Source organism: Pleurodeles waltl, chromosome 12 (assembly GCF_031143425.1).
Source record: "Pleurodeles waltl isolate 20211129_DDA chromosome 12, aPleWal1.hap1.20221129, whole genome shotgun sequence".
Lineage (NCBI taxonomy): Eukaryota > Metazoa > Chordata > Amphibia > Caudata > Salamandridae > Pleurodeles > Pleurodeles waltl.
This window is the reverse complement of record NC_090451.1, coordinates 185,095,713-185,110,496: the sequence shown is the minus strand read 5'-3', so window position 1 is coordinate 185,110,496 and position 14,784 is coordinate 185,095,713. Positions and strand designations below refer to the sequence as shown.

At 42.9% G+C, this 14,784-nt stretch overlaps 1 protein-coding gene across 1 annotated transcript in view; it reads left to right on the top strand.

Moving 5' to 3' along the window:
* The window catches only part of CRISPLD2 (cysteine rich secretory protein LCCL domain containing 2), a 139,488-nt gene that overhangs the window by 73,392 nt on the left and 51,312 nt on the right, over positions 1-14,784 (top strand). The window contains exons 9-12 of the mRNA XM_069217670.1: positions 7,549-7,615; positions 9,420-9,550; positions 11,467-11,510; positions 13,939-14,011. Of these exons, the coding sequence (XP_069073771.1) occupies positions 7,549-7,615; positions 9,420-9,550; positions 11,467-11,510; positions 13,939-14,011 (315 nt within the window). The remainder of the gene's footprint in view (positions 1-7,548; positions 7,616-9,419; positions 9,551-11,466; positions 11,511-13,938; positions 14,012-14,784) is intronic.

Below are 14,784 nucleotides of genomic sequence, written 5' to 3'. Positions count from 1 at the left end.
CTACATTGTTTTATAACTTGCCTGTGCCATTATAGACCAGCACCAGACATGCAAATTAGTGTAGGCTCTGCAACTTCAAGATCACAAGACAGCTAATGAGCAATGTTCCACTGGACGATTTGCACCATGGTTTCACAGCACTTTGGTCCACTAGTCACAAATGGGAGGTGTTTTGGGGACACAGGCGGCACGTTAAGTGATATTTAGCCTGATGCATAATCCATACAAGAACTTGCCTAGGATTTATCAACCTGTGTGACATGGGGGGGTGGAAAAGTGCAGGAGCATGCTTTACAAATAGCCCTAGCCTTCCTCCTCCCACTCCGACAGCGAAAGTGTACCACAGAATACACGATTTTAAAGACCCACCTTTCTACTTAGTATAATGTTACATTACTTAAGTTCTTTCCCAATAAACGAGTAGATGCTAAGTAATGCACACCTTCGCTTTTGGAGTGCATTAACATTTGTGTCCTTCTCAAGGCACATGGGAAGGCTGAGTCTTGTCTATGTGCATTGCTTTCTGAATCAGTGATGCATATCCTTAAGAGATTAGGATATACCTGATCATGACCTTGAAGGGGTCATCCGGTGTTTCTTCGCCCACCACTGCATCCATAACAATCACCACCAATAGGCTTCCTAGAATGTTGCTTTGCTTCATGATGTCACTTGGGGTTTTGGGATGTCATGACACAGGACGGCTCCCACACACCACAAATCGTGCATGCTCTGATGGCACATGACTCCGTCAATGCACAGTTTGACCCCCTTTCAGAAACCTGAACGTGCAAACTGGAGTGAAGCTCATTGAATGTGCCCTTTATCTCACCATACCGTGGATCCCTTTCCTGCCGACCCAGGGAGCGCCCAGAAACAGGCTGAGCCCCGTATTAAGCATTATTTAATAACTTGACAGTTTGGTGCTCATTGAGACAGCAGGATCCTCTGGCATCACTTCTATTTAGCATTAAGAAGCATTGGTCCTCGTACAAAAGGAACCTGCAAAGGCTGATGTTCGTATCATCCTGGCTGATTAAAAAAAAAAAGTGAGATTTCCTGTCCTGGGGTAAAGTTAGTCACATGTCAGCCTGTGAGATGCCGACCTGCTGGGAGCTTTCCCAAACCCACGGTAGCCCAGTGCATGCCTGTGTCTGCGCCTCCCACAGGCTGAGTGACGGCTCAGACAAGGTGGAATGTTCCGTCTTACCTCACTGTGGTTGGCTGCATTTCTGAATTGCATTAACATGTCATATTATTAATGATTTAAATGCTTGCACAGTAGGCTGGCTCATTACTCCTGCTCTGGTAGGAATGAGACACAACAGTGATAACCCGCTGAGCCCTTCATGTGTCTTCATTTTCTTTATATCCTTTCCTCTCCAATAGAGCTCTTCCAATAAACTACACGGAAGAATTTTCGCCCAACCCTAAGACCATCCATGTGCTGCTGTTGACAAGCACCCCTAGCCGATGAAAACATACACATTCTTTCCCCGTGTGAGGGGGGTATCTCCATGGGGTGTGTTTTATATGCAGTCATGACATACCATGTTCAGGGGATTTATCTCTAACGTTCTGCAGCCAAGTGGATGGTTTAGGATACCGACTCGAGACTGCGCTGCCTGCTTGAATGCCAACAGGACATTTTGTCCCGCATATACCAAGGTGGCGGAGTTAGGGATACCAAAGGAGGACACCACTTGAAGCTTGAATGCCGTCACGTCATTATGTTTAGTTTCATACAATATGAATCTCTTGGGGTTGCTGGGGGGTGGGAGCAGTAGCATCCAGATGTTTGAGTTAAACCATGACAGTATGACATCAAGCATCAGCCAAAACAAAGAGTTTGGTGTCACCGACGCAAAAGAGGATGTTCTCACCCTATCATTGTTAGGTCAAACATCAACCATGTTGCAGAGGTTAGTTAGATGTATTAGCTCCAGGTGTTTTGATGTAGCTGCATTTGCATCTCCTAAGAAGTTAGGGTGTAAAATGGGGACAGACCAAATACATGAATATAGAAGTTTCATATTCTTATCCAAGATAAGACTCTTGTATGCAGTTTTGGTACTGTCTGCGGACAGCTCCGAATGAGAGAGTGCAGCAGCAACATGGTCCTGTCTAAGATGAGCCAAGTAAAATAGGTTGGGGGGTGCTGACTTCCATCTGTATTTTATGCTTGAACTGTCACATCACAGATATGCCCAACATCCAGCAAGTGCTTGTGGGTGGGATTGCGACTGGGGGAAACACCAGATGTTTGGACACGAGTCAACTGTACCATCACTGACTGTACCAAATGGGGACCTTAGTTTATTTGCACGTTGTTACTCAGTGCTTTTGCCACGTTGCCCACAATAATAAGGTTAGGGAATCTGCCAGCGTCCACAAGATGTTTGGGAGTTGATATCCAAGTGTCTGGTCTAATATTTAGGCCAGTTTTAAATTTTTGCTGGTGGGCACCACCAATCTTTATTTGAAGGGACAAGGACTCTTTGCCACCTGCAGCAGCGTGGTGCAGTCTGCTCCTTTATATCCATGAGGTCCATGGAAACAGAAGAACAGTCATTACACTTACTCATTCGGTGTAGTGGCAGCCCTTCTATTTCCAAAACCGCAATCGAAAAAATCATGAAGGGCTTGCTCAGATTAAAGCACTGCCCGTATGCACACCCAGCCAGACTGATTGTTGAGGCTGCGGGTGAGCAGCTTATCCGAGGTGGACATGGGCTCAAGCCGGAGTGGTGCTTGGTGCAGATTATTAAAACCAAGGGTGAGGCCTGTTGCCCTGGGGTCCTGGTCCACACTCTCTTCTCTTGTAGCCTTCTGTGAAAAAAAACAATTTTGGGGACATGCAATAATTCATTGATTAATTAATATATTTATTTTCTTAATTTACGAATTAAGCACTGACCCAGGCCAGTTACAAGTTATTGAGGGGCCGGGACAACTTCCTTCTAGGAATGAAAAAAAAAGTGTGACCTCCAAGAAAAAGAAACATGGCAGCTCCAAAGTCTGGGGCCATTTAATGCGGAGTTGTGATTGAAGAGGCACTCCTCCTAAAAACAACATTAATGGCTTCTGAGAGGGAGCGCTCTTCCGGGACTGCAGACTTCTTGGCGAGACTAATCTGTATTTGTTATTAAAGTTTATCTCTGGGTGCTCGATGAGGAGAGCTGAAAGTACTGATTAGTTGTGAAACAAACCGGCTCTGGGTTATAGGCAGCATTTCACTTGAAGGCCATTTTTCTTGCCAAAATAATAAGTGATAATGATTTTAAATAATAATAAAAATAGCCTTACTTAAAGCAGTATACCGCCAAAGCCCCAAAGGTCGGTAGAAGCTGGCATTATTGTTATCTAATTGAAAATTATTCATATTATTTATCACTGAAGCAGGCCTGGTTCTAGAGGTTGGGCCATGTGGGCCAGGCCCTCCCAAGGCAGCCCCATGGCCAACACAAGGCCTATTACAATTAGAAGACCATCTTAATTGTTGTTACTCAATGAGTCACCTGGGGAGCATATAGCCTTACTTTCTCAGTTTAATTGTTCAGCTTTCATGAATAGAACTAATGCCCTGGGATACTTACACCATGCTTAATCTTCGGCGTATTTAAAAAAAAAAAAAAAAGCCACCAATGTCACACGTTTTGATTATCCTGTTGTGAAAAGACTTGAACAGAAGTGGTGCCTCTCTTGTGGAAGGACTGGAAACATGTGATGCTGTTGTCAGCCTACTCCCAATATCCCAGGTCTGCTAATATTATTAAAAGAAACTTAAGAAACAGATAATACATTTTGGGGGCCCAGTGACTGTGCACTTATTCACTCCCAAAACATTCTCTTGTGGCTAGATCAGTGGCTAGAGAGGGATCATAGCACTACTGTAACAGGTCCTAAACACATAAGATAATTTAGTGGGCTAATGCACTTGTTAATGAGATGTTCCTACAGTCTATGTCTTCACAAGTTTAAATCTTGCTACGCAGTCTTTTATTTTTATTTCCGACCTAAAAAGTGGGAAAGTAAGCATTGTAAATAACTTTTTTATCCAGTCAACAATAAAATAAATCTGAGCTGTCAGGTGTCCCTGAACTCGATAAACACAGTTATTTGTGCTTCACAAGATATTGATGTTTTGGGGCACTTTGAAAGGTAGAGTGCATACCTCACTTAGGTCTCTAAATGTTATTAGCTGTTGAGTAACTAGCAGTTCTGGACATGGCTGGAGGAGGGACCATAGAAGGAGGATGAAGAGAGTGGAGGAGATTGATAGAACAAAAGGAACACGAGGGAGAGTGGTGGAGAAAGAAAGAGAGGGTAGTGAGACTCGAAGAGGCTAGTGGGGAAGAAGACGATAAAATGAAAGAGGCAGCAACTTGCAGGTCACAATTTAGGAGAAACAGGTGAGATTTGAGGTTAATCACATTGGCTGTCATTTCCTCCTAGTTCCTCTTAATAGACATTCCGCGTAGAAACTGACAACTAAATATTCTTTGCGAAAATAGCCACTCAATAAGAAGTCCAGTCCTCAACCTCAGAAGCTCTACTCAGTGGGTAGCTAAGGGTAGAAACAGGCACACATTTGATGTATGGTTGTTTCTCCTTAGGTTGCTGAATTTGTCTGGTCTTCCAATTGTTATCACACTTTTTTGGAGTAAATGTGTAGCAGTAGCCACTATCCACAACTTTAAAAGTCGCACTTCTCCTTACTATCTCTTTGAAACGCATAGGGCGCCCAGACCTTTGTAAATCTTGTGCATACTCATGAGAATGACTGCTATAATACAGGCCTCGCTGCTGCACCTGTTCAAATGTTGAGAGCTACCAGTGAAAAACACATCCAGGGAAATGAGAGTGTGAGGTCTGAATCCGCACCTGCTCACCAACACAAGTACTCACACTTGTACAGTAGCAGATCAAGCTCCCTTCCTTCCAATTTTTGCCCCATATGCAGCAACAGTGAAGGTGATGCTGACAGAAGACAGTGAAGTGGAGGGAGGGGACTGTGAGGTGGAGAGATGAAAAGGTGAAGCAAAGTAAGAAGGTTGGGTAGGAGTTGGGGGACAGAGAGGTGTGTGAGTCAGACAGAGGATATTGAGGAAGAGAGGGAAATGGTGGGTTGGAAAGACAGGAGGATGGGGCAGAGATTGGGAGGAGGGGAGGCGAAGCAAGAAAGGTAAGCTAGAGAGAATGGTGAAGTGGAGAAAGAGGAGGATGATGCACAGTAAGAGGATGGAGAGGTGAAGTGAAAGTGGAAGGTGAGATGGAAAAAGAAGGGTGAGGTGGAGAGTGAGGAGGGAGGGTAAGGCAGGCAGAAAGGGCCTGGCAAGGAGAAAGGAGGATGAGGTGCGGAGAAAGGGTGAGCAGGGAAAGAGGAGGGTGAGGTGAAGAGGAAGTGATGGGAGGAATCAGAAGATGAGGTGGGCTAGAAAGCATGAAGTGTGAGGCGAAGAGTGCAGAAGATCACATAGGTACGAAGCCCCAGAAATACAGAATAAAACTAGTTGGCAAAACCAGTACAGTATGTTCATCATCCCAGTACCCCGCATGTCCACAGCGAGCAAATGAAAACACCTTTAAAAATGCTAGGTAACCGAATTCATCTTCCTGGCCCACCCATGCTTCTTTATGGCCTTCCTAGATCCTGAATCCTAGAACCGGGCCTGCACTGAAGGATGAAATACTGAGTCAGCCCTGTGAAAGGATTCAAACCTTTGAGCCAACAAAATATTCTCTCTAGTAGGCACATTAACATACCAAAATAGCATTTGAGTTTTAATGTTTTTCCTAAAGATTTTTTGGACAGCCGAGGAGTCCTTCCTCAAGAAAGTAAGTACTGCAACTAGTTCTGTCTATTTCTGGGATTAGTGGTACCCATAAATCCGGATATGAACCGAGGGTGGGGGGCACTACAGATACCAGCATTTAAAAGCAACCACAGACATGGTGGTCTGCTCACACCAGCAGGCCACCGTCCCTTTGATTTTTGCAATTTGTGACCTACCTCAATAAAAAGGAGGTAGGTCTATTTGCAACCCACTGAGATTCACGAAAGAGAGTTAATGGATTTTTGTACATTTGGAACTGCGACTTCCTAATTGCGATTCGCATGGAATCGCAATTAGGAAATCGAAATTCCAAATGTTCATACCTGTGAGCCTTAGACTTGACCTGGGAAACATTGTCATATGTCAACATTCCCGATTGCAACAAGTGAATGCCCAGGATACCCCTAAACCTGGTTCCTTAGTTACAAAATTGGATGTGCCAAGCCAGGTGCTTTTGGTAGAATAATGATGGCATGATACATCAACCAGAAGCCGGGATGAACCCATTAAACTCAATGGACATTGTAAATATAGCGATTATCTTTTGAGGTCAAGGTGCAAGACATGCTTGTTGGAATGCAAGACTGTCAAAACAACACTAAATTCTGTAGTGCCAGCACATCCCTTGTGCTGGCATGGAGTACATAATGGACTGGTGACAGAGGCACCCTTCATTCGATACCCATTCTGGAACAGCTGTCTTAAGCTTCAAGCCAGGAAGCATGCTTTTCCTGTGACGGCAAATTATTGTGCACATACACCTCAGAGAGGTATTGTGGTAATCTTCTGCGTCCATTATGGTGCACATACCACTGGGCAGTATTGAGTTGACCGTCGGTGTCCATTGATGTTGCCTCCTGGTGCACAAACAGGAGAACGGTGTTATGTTGACTGACAGTGTCCATAATAGCGCCTCTCAGTGCACATACTATAAAAGAATTTTGTGTTGACCATTTGTATCTATTATGGTTCCTTGTAGTGTACACATCGCAGAGTGAAGCTGTGATGACTGTCTATGCCCATGATGGTGTCTTGTGGTGTTGTTGACTGCCTGTGTCCATGATTGTGCCTTGGGGTGTTGTGTTGACTGCCTGTGTCCATGATGATGTCTTGCTGTGTTGTGCTTGACCGTCTGTGTCCATGGTGATGTTCATATAAACATTCCCGTGACTAATTACCTTAGACTCCTCTGTGAATGAGGCTGGACTGCTGCCTGACTCTCAAAGACTTTACCAGTGAGAGTGGTAGGGAGGGCCCATGAAGAACTCCCCTCTACACAGGGGTTCTCCTGCACCGAGGGAAGTGCAGACACCGCATCCTAATCTGGAACAAACAACACATGCCAGATGTTTCAGATTCTATTACAGAGGCTCCAGATGAGGATGGAAAACAGATGTCCAGTTCTGTACGACACCAAAATCTTGGATGGCTGCCCCACTCCTGTCTTTGGCTCCCATGCATGGACTATTTTCTGTCTCTGTGACTGTCTCCATGTCTATCTGGTAGTCCACCAGTCTGTTTGAATATATGCCTGTATTTTTCCAACCATCTATCCATCCTTTTTTCTGCCTGCTTTCCTACCTCTCTTCCAGTCTGTCTGATTGTCCAAGGTGAGCACAGGAAGTCAGTCCAAACTGTGTCTCAGCACGAATTACAGATCAATGCTGTGAAGATATTCCATAACAATATTGAATTTTCATTTAATTTCCAGGTACCAGTGTCCTGCTGGTTGCATGAACAAAAAGGCCAAAATCTTCGGCACTCTCTTTTATGAGTCTGTAAGTACTCGAAGTTATGCTGTCTGGTATGTTATTTACTACTTGTAGAGCAGCTTGTGCAGAATAGCTTCTTGGCGCTTACAGAAAACAGTCAATCCTGCGCCAGTACTACTTAGAATGTCGGCTGTACGAATCTTGATTGAAAACCCATCTAATAGTATTTAGGGATAAACTGTAAACATTAGGTTGCTGCGACTCACCCTAGAGCTTTCTCATCCCAGAGAAGAACGTTCTGAGTGTATACGGTCATGTCACGCCAATGCCACCCGCAATATTATTTTTACAGAATGTAGGGGGTGCTTTATCTCTTCTAATAGATGGCCATCCTCCTGGCTAGAGCGTCCTCCCACTCTTTCATTCTCATTTAGAGGTCGGCACAGGGCTGAAAATGAACATAAATGGTTTTTCAAGTGTTTTTTGCGACCCATTCCTGAGTCGGGCACCAAATCTTCTTTTTCTGGTTTTGCCCTTGGGTTTGACATCAACTATTATCTGGGCAGTACAGTTTCCACATAAATTAATAACAAGTGTAGAACGACTCCAAACAGATTTGTGCTCGTTTTTCACCGTTTTCAGTGAGAAACGCTAAAACCTCTCACCAGAAGTCCAATCACTCGGCGCCAATAATGTTTGCATTAAAATATTACTAGGGAGCTACCATACTCCCTCTGACGCGAGCATCATTTAGCCACAGAAATGCTGAATCAATTAGGAATGTATACTATGGAAAGGAAACATAGTGTAGGTTACTTCAAAGCCATGCTGCTGGTTGAAATATGCTTATAGGAGCAAAAAGATGTTTGCTTTCCTGCACAGAGTACTCAGCAGCAATCACTTAGAAAAACGAAGCACGAAGGAACATGAAAAGGAAAGATAGCCCTCGCTTTCATGAAATATTTAAGGGACAGTTGCTGGTGTTGCCAGGCAGATGCTTTCAACCCCTACATCACAGTGCATCTCGTTACCATTGTCTGGTCTTTGGCCCTCGCGGCCGAATTGTCCGGTCTTTGACTCAAGTGGTTTTGTTTTACAGTTTATCAACAGTTTAGTTTTCAATTTGAAATATTCCGTTATGGGGGTGTTTCTGTTCAACAACTCACTGAACATTGCAGCTACTTTCAGGACCAGACTTCATTTTGCTGGAGGCAGCTGAGAAGCAGGATGTGTAACCACGCATCATGTAGATTAGTGACAGGATGTGTAACCACGCATCATGTACATTAGTGACAGGATGTGTAACCACGCATCATGTATATTAGTGACAGGATATGTAACCATGCATCATATATATTAGTGACAGGATGTGTAACTACGCATGTAGATTAGTGACAGGATGCGTAACCATGCATCATGCATATTAGTGACAGGATGTGTAACTACGCATGTAGATTAGTGACAGGATGCGTAATGACAGGATGCGTAACCACGCATCATGTAGATTAGTGACAGGATGTGTAACCATGCACCATGACAGGATGTGTAACCGTGCATGTAGATTAGTGACAGGATGCGTAATGACAGAATGCATAATCACGCATCATGTAGAATAGTGACAGGATGCGTAACCATGCACCATGACAGGATGTGTAACCATGCATGTAGATTAGTGACAGGATGCGAAACCACGCATCATGTAGATCAGTGACAGGATGTGTAACCATGAACCATGTAGATTATTGACAATATGCGTAACCACGCACCATGTACATTAGTGACAGGATGTGTAACCATGCATCATGTGCATTAGTGACAGGATATGTAACCATGCATCATGTACATTAGTGACAGTCTGTATTCTTTGTAGACCTCAAGTTTGTGCCGTGCTGCTATCCACTACGGCATCATTGACAACAATGGCGGCCTAGTGGACATTACCAGGAAGGGAAGGCTACCGTTCTTCGTCAAGTCCACGCGAAATGGCATAGAATCTCTAAGGTACTTCTATACTTTGAGTGCATGTGTATCATTTACTGTTGGTGGGAACCTTAAAGTTTTGCATCAGAACCTTCTCTTAGACTTGTTGGTGTTTGCCGAGGATGGGAAGTGCCAAAATGACTGTCAAAGTTCTCATGGAAAATAGCCCTCAAAAAGGAGCATTTAGAAGTCTGGTTTTTAAAAAAAACAAAAGAGAAAAAAAACGAATGACACCCCAATGCTGTGAGTCTTTACTGTTTTTTCCCTCTCTCACCACCAGATCTTTACTTGTAGTGGATTTAACTCAAGTAATTTGCTGTAGCGTAAATGCAGCCAAATTACACAAGATTATACAGAATTACCCGAGGAGTGCAAACCATCATTTAGTGCTGTTTTCTTAGCACAAAAAACATAATTGCTTCCAAAATGAGCCAGAGAATGCATTTTGCTGTAAGAAAAAGCACTAAAATAAACAGAACATAAACAGCAGCATCTGCTCGCACTCGCTAAATTCATTGTTCCTGTGCTGCTCCTGTAGGATTTGTGTGCTAAATTGCTCATAACTATGCAAACAGGTGTAATTGTGTATTTTTTTAAAATTCCTATCAAAAGAGCAATGTGAAATTATTCCGATTGCTCTTGGGTAATTTTTTTCCCAGGCTGAGTCATTACACTACACTTTCCATCTTAGGTATGGCAGGTGGTGTAATGCGCTTCCGCCAACGGCCCATAGTCTATCAGGATGTCGGAGGAAACTTTACGTTGACTGAGCCAGAAAGGGCTCTGTCGATGGAAACCTTACAGTCTGCCTTCGTCTTAATGAGGCAGGTGGCCAAGAATTTGGCAGACCTAGGGGGTCATTACGACCTCGGCGGTCTTTTCAAAAGACTGCCAAGGCCGCGGGAGACAGAATACCGCCATTGCCAGCGGTATTTCTGTCTCCCTATTATGACATTTCCGCTGGGCCAGTGGCCCAGCTGAAATGTCACATCAACATTGCAGCCGGCTCATAATAGAGCCGGCGGCAATGCTGATGTGCAGCGGGTGCTGTCATGCATTTTACTGCCCGATATTCGGGCAGTGAAATGCGCGACGGGCCTATGCCTGGGGGCCCCTGCACTGCCCATGCCAAGTGCATGGGCAGTGCAGGGGCCCCCAGGGGCACCTCAAGTCCCCTTACCGCCGGCCTTTCAATGGCGGTGTGTACTGCCATGGACAGGCTGGCGGTCGGGCACTCATAATCCCCAGGGCAGCGGTACTTGCACCGCTGCCCTGGGGATTATGACCGCCAGGCGGAATCCTGGCTGGAAAATGGAGGGGCCGGCGGTATGGCCGTGGCAACTCTGCCACGGTCATAATTGGTGTTACCGCTAACATACCGCCAGCCGCCAGGGTCGTAATGACCCCCCATGTGATCTGTCACATTTGTGACTGAATACCCGGCTACCAAACTCTAAATCAGGCCCATATTTTCCATATCGAAAAAATCAGTGGAAAATGGGCATTTGTTTTGTATTCTCTTCTCTCCAAATCTATGCATTCTCAGTCAGATAATCTGCAGGTACAGGATTTTTGTATCATAATCCTGCAGATTTATGTAAATTCTGGAAAAATTGAAACATCTATAAAAACTGTTGGTGAAAGTCTATAACTCTATTCGTCTATTTTTTTCTGATGTAATGATTAGGGAGCATTTTTCCACACATATGCTTTGTTTTTGTCAATACAACTTTCAAACTAATAAGTACATTTTGTGAAGCTGTATCCGATAGTAAGAATTTGCCTGTGGTTCTTTGAACATGTTGTCAATAAATTATACTTCAAGTATCTAATGTGCTTTGAAGAAAAGCACCCTGTATTTGTGGTAAAGACAGTCCACCATAATATCACTAGTTTTAAAAGTTCTTAATTTGATTTTAATCCTTGTCTTTTTTCAGCAAATACAAAGCTTCCAATTCCTTCATGGTTTCCAAGGTGACAGGTAAGCTGGTTATTGCAAGAGTAAACAATATCGCTTAAAAATGCACAGGAATTACATTCTTCACCATATACTTTTCATATATTGGTTTCTCGTTCATTATTCCAGCCTCTGAGACTCCATTGTTCTTATTGATGGAAAGCTGGCAGTCTGCCCTTACCCTTTTCATTATGGTTCAGCTTCTCTATAGGAAATGTTATCCCCTTTAATGTGTAATTTACTCAAAGGAAATTATATCCCATGCTTCAGAGAAGAATCAGTCTGTGCTTATAACAGTTTAATTGTCAAAGATTTCGGTACCCAGAGGAACATCTATCAAAGGTAGCCGTGGCCGAGAAAAGAAAAAAGTGATGCATGAAGTGCTCAGTTAATCATAACAATCTTAACTTTGATAATCAATCTGTGTGCATCCTGTGCCATTACTGTGTTTAATCACAGACAGGAACAAGCTACATGCAAATCAATCGTGGCCCTTTCTGAAAGGTGAAGCCCAGCCCAATCTGCTAGGCCAAGTTTCCACTAATCAGTACGTGGCCTTTGGTGCATTTCAGCCTTCTTACACACTGTTGGCGTGGAGCATCTTGACATCCTACGGCACAGCCAGCAGTGGGTTCCATGTACATGCATACTCGTGTCAGTGTATTCACTGAGAACAGCAAAAGCTATAGAATTCTTGAATTCATCTTAACCACTGAATTTTTCACAGGCAGATCACAGACCAGGTCCACCTAGCCATCCCATTTTGCGCTTTGCTGTGATTAGCTCTATAATTTAAGAGTATCCAACACAGGTCCTGTTGGATTTACCAATTCCAGATATTCAGGAAAGCCACCAAGTGAATGATTTCTACTGAGATCTATTGCATAGAACTTTACCTTACCTGGGGTATCCACCCAGCTCACCATCTCTCTCTGTCTTGAATTTGTACTGTGATTTTACCCAGTCCCTGTCTTATATCAGTTTGAATTTACTACCCCAATCCATCAATGAACACTTCTACTTGAAGTCAGCTTTAAGTATTTATTACAGTTAGTGAGGAATGTCTGAGTTACTCTGCTGAGGTTGGGCACCAGGAGTTTAATCTCATCAAAATCAATTGCCCAGTAGTTTCTCCTTGATCCTTATTTTTGATTGTGTCATTTTGGAATAACCCAAATCTTCAAACACATCAAATGTTAAAAAGAGAATTAAAGCTAATTAGTGGGCAAACTGCATCATCCAGGGTTTAGGCGGGAGCTGAAAAAACACCGATTTCTAAATAGCCAGCCAAATCCACCAGCTGAATTTCCTCCACAACACTATCCTTACAGAATTTAGAGTTTCCTCTAGAAACTGGAGCATTTTGATCTCCCTTCACTGAATTCCTAAAGGTGCAGTGCTTTACATATATAAAAAGGTCTGGTTCTCTTAGTTTTTTATGCAGCCTAACTCTTCTCAATGATAATGTACTCCTCATTTCCAATGGGTTATAGAAGCTAGGGCATTAGCGTCTGAATCCAGGAAGATGGTGAAATATACATGAACCGAACATTATATGATAGAAGTCTGTTCCTGATGATATATATATACAGTAGAGGAAACGATACAACAATGAAGAAATACAGTAAAAGAAACCAATAATGATTAGGCCTTAACAAGGAATAAGATAAGGAAAATGCCTGACAATAACCCAAACGGTATCTCTGAATCTAAATCGAACCTCGAATCTCTCCTCAGCCCTTACTCTGACTCTAACATTTAACCTAACCCCATAAACTCTAAGATTTAGCTTAAGTCCATTAACAATCCCGAAACCTGTTTACTGTCTATTTTTAATTTTCATTATACTTTTCTTAAAGAATAATTTGAAATTGTAACTTAATTTGCTCATGGCTGGGTTCTTCTTTCACTGGCTGCCATTTCACTTTGTGCACTTCATACTGATGCAAGGTCTGCAAGAAGTTACATGGAGTAGAGATCATATCACACTGTGACATAAACAAATGCTGTTTTGACCCAAAGATGATGGAAAATAGTTTGTATAGTACTTGCCAGAACGGAACTGTTTCCTGTCAGTCTTTAAAGTTTATATAAAAAAACCACTGATATTGATAAAGGTAAACAGTGACTATTCAACGTTGAGTCAATGTGGTCTCTTGTTTTGATTTCTATTCAATATATTTCACAACGAGCCAATTCAATCAAATGGACCAGTTTGTTGGAAATATAGGTTGGATTAACATGAAAACTGTTGGCAACAGCAGTGTGATGAATTGGTGAATCAGCCTGAAAGGGCGGCCATTGTTGACAGGACCATGGCCAGATTTGCTGTCCACTCTGATATTGTTATCTACTTGTACATGGATATAAGGCCTGCTAGGGCATGTGCTGCTCCATACGAAGGAGAGGGGGTTGTCCTGTTACATTAACCTCTGTCTCCATTTAATTACAGTGCAGTCACTGGATTGTTACACCACTGTAGCTGAACTGTGCCAGTTCAAAAAACCAGCATCCCATTGCCCTAGGTAAGGTTTGTTGCATACCCTCTTCCCTTTCTGTCCTCCTCCTATTTCCACTTCATTTCCCCCGTCTCTTGTTTATTTTCTTTTTTCCCTTCTTTGTTACACTTATTGTTTAGTTCTTTAATGTTCTACTTTGTTCATTTTCTGACTTTTTAATATTTCTCTTTCTTACTGTCATTCACTCTCCTTTTTTTCTTCAAGTCTTGCTGTTCTATGATCTTCCTTCCATTTTTTCTTTCCCCACTTTTTTTTTTATTATCCACCTATGATACACATTCAGTGTCGGTGGGTGACATTGCAGTAAAACGTCTAAAGCAACACTTCTGAAAATCACCTCTTATTTAATAGTTCTGAAGCTAACTTCTTTGAAAAGGAACACTCCCCAGAGTCTTTGCTCCTAAAATGTACTGTACGGACAGCATGAAAGGACCAAGAGTGATGGATTAAGTGAATTGGGTATGATGCTGATATAAAGGGGTTAAATGGTTATGGGCTAAGAGTTCAGGGTATAAGGTTAAACATTAAGAGTACCAGGTTTAAGTTATAGGGGTACAGGTATTGGATAAAAAATGTAGCGGTCAAGAGTATGAAGCTATGAGGTCAGACTAAAGGTCTCAGGATCTGGGGTTTAGAATTAAGGGCTTGGGTATAGGGAAAATCGAATTGGAAATACGGTAAATGGTTTTGTGGATCCGGTTCAGGTTCAAATGTTTGGGAATCAGGTTTAAGGATTAGGAGTGTATGGGGAAAGGGTATAAAAAATCTGGTGTTGGGAT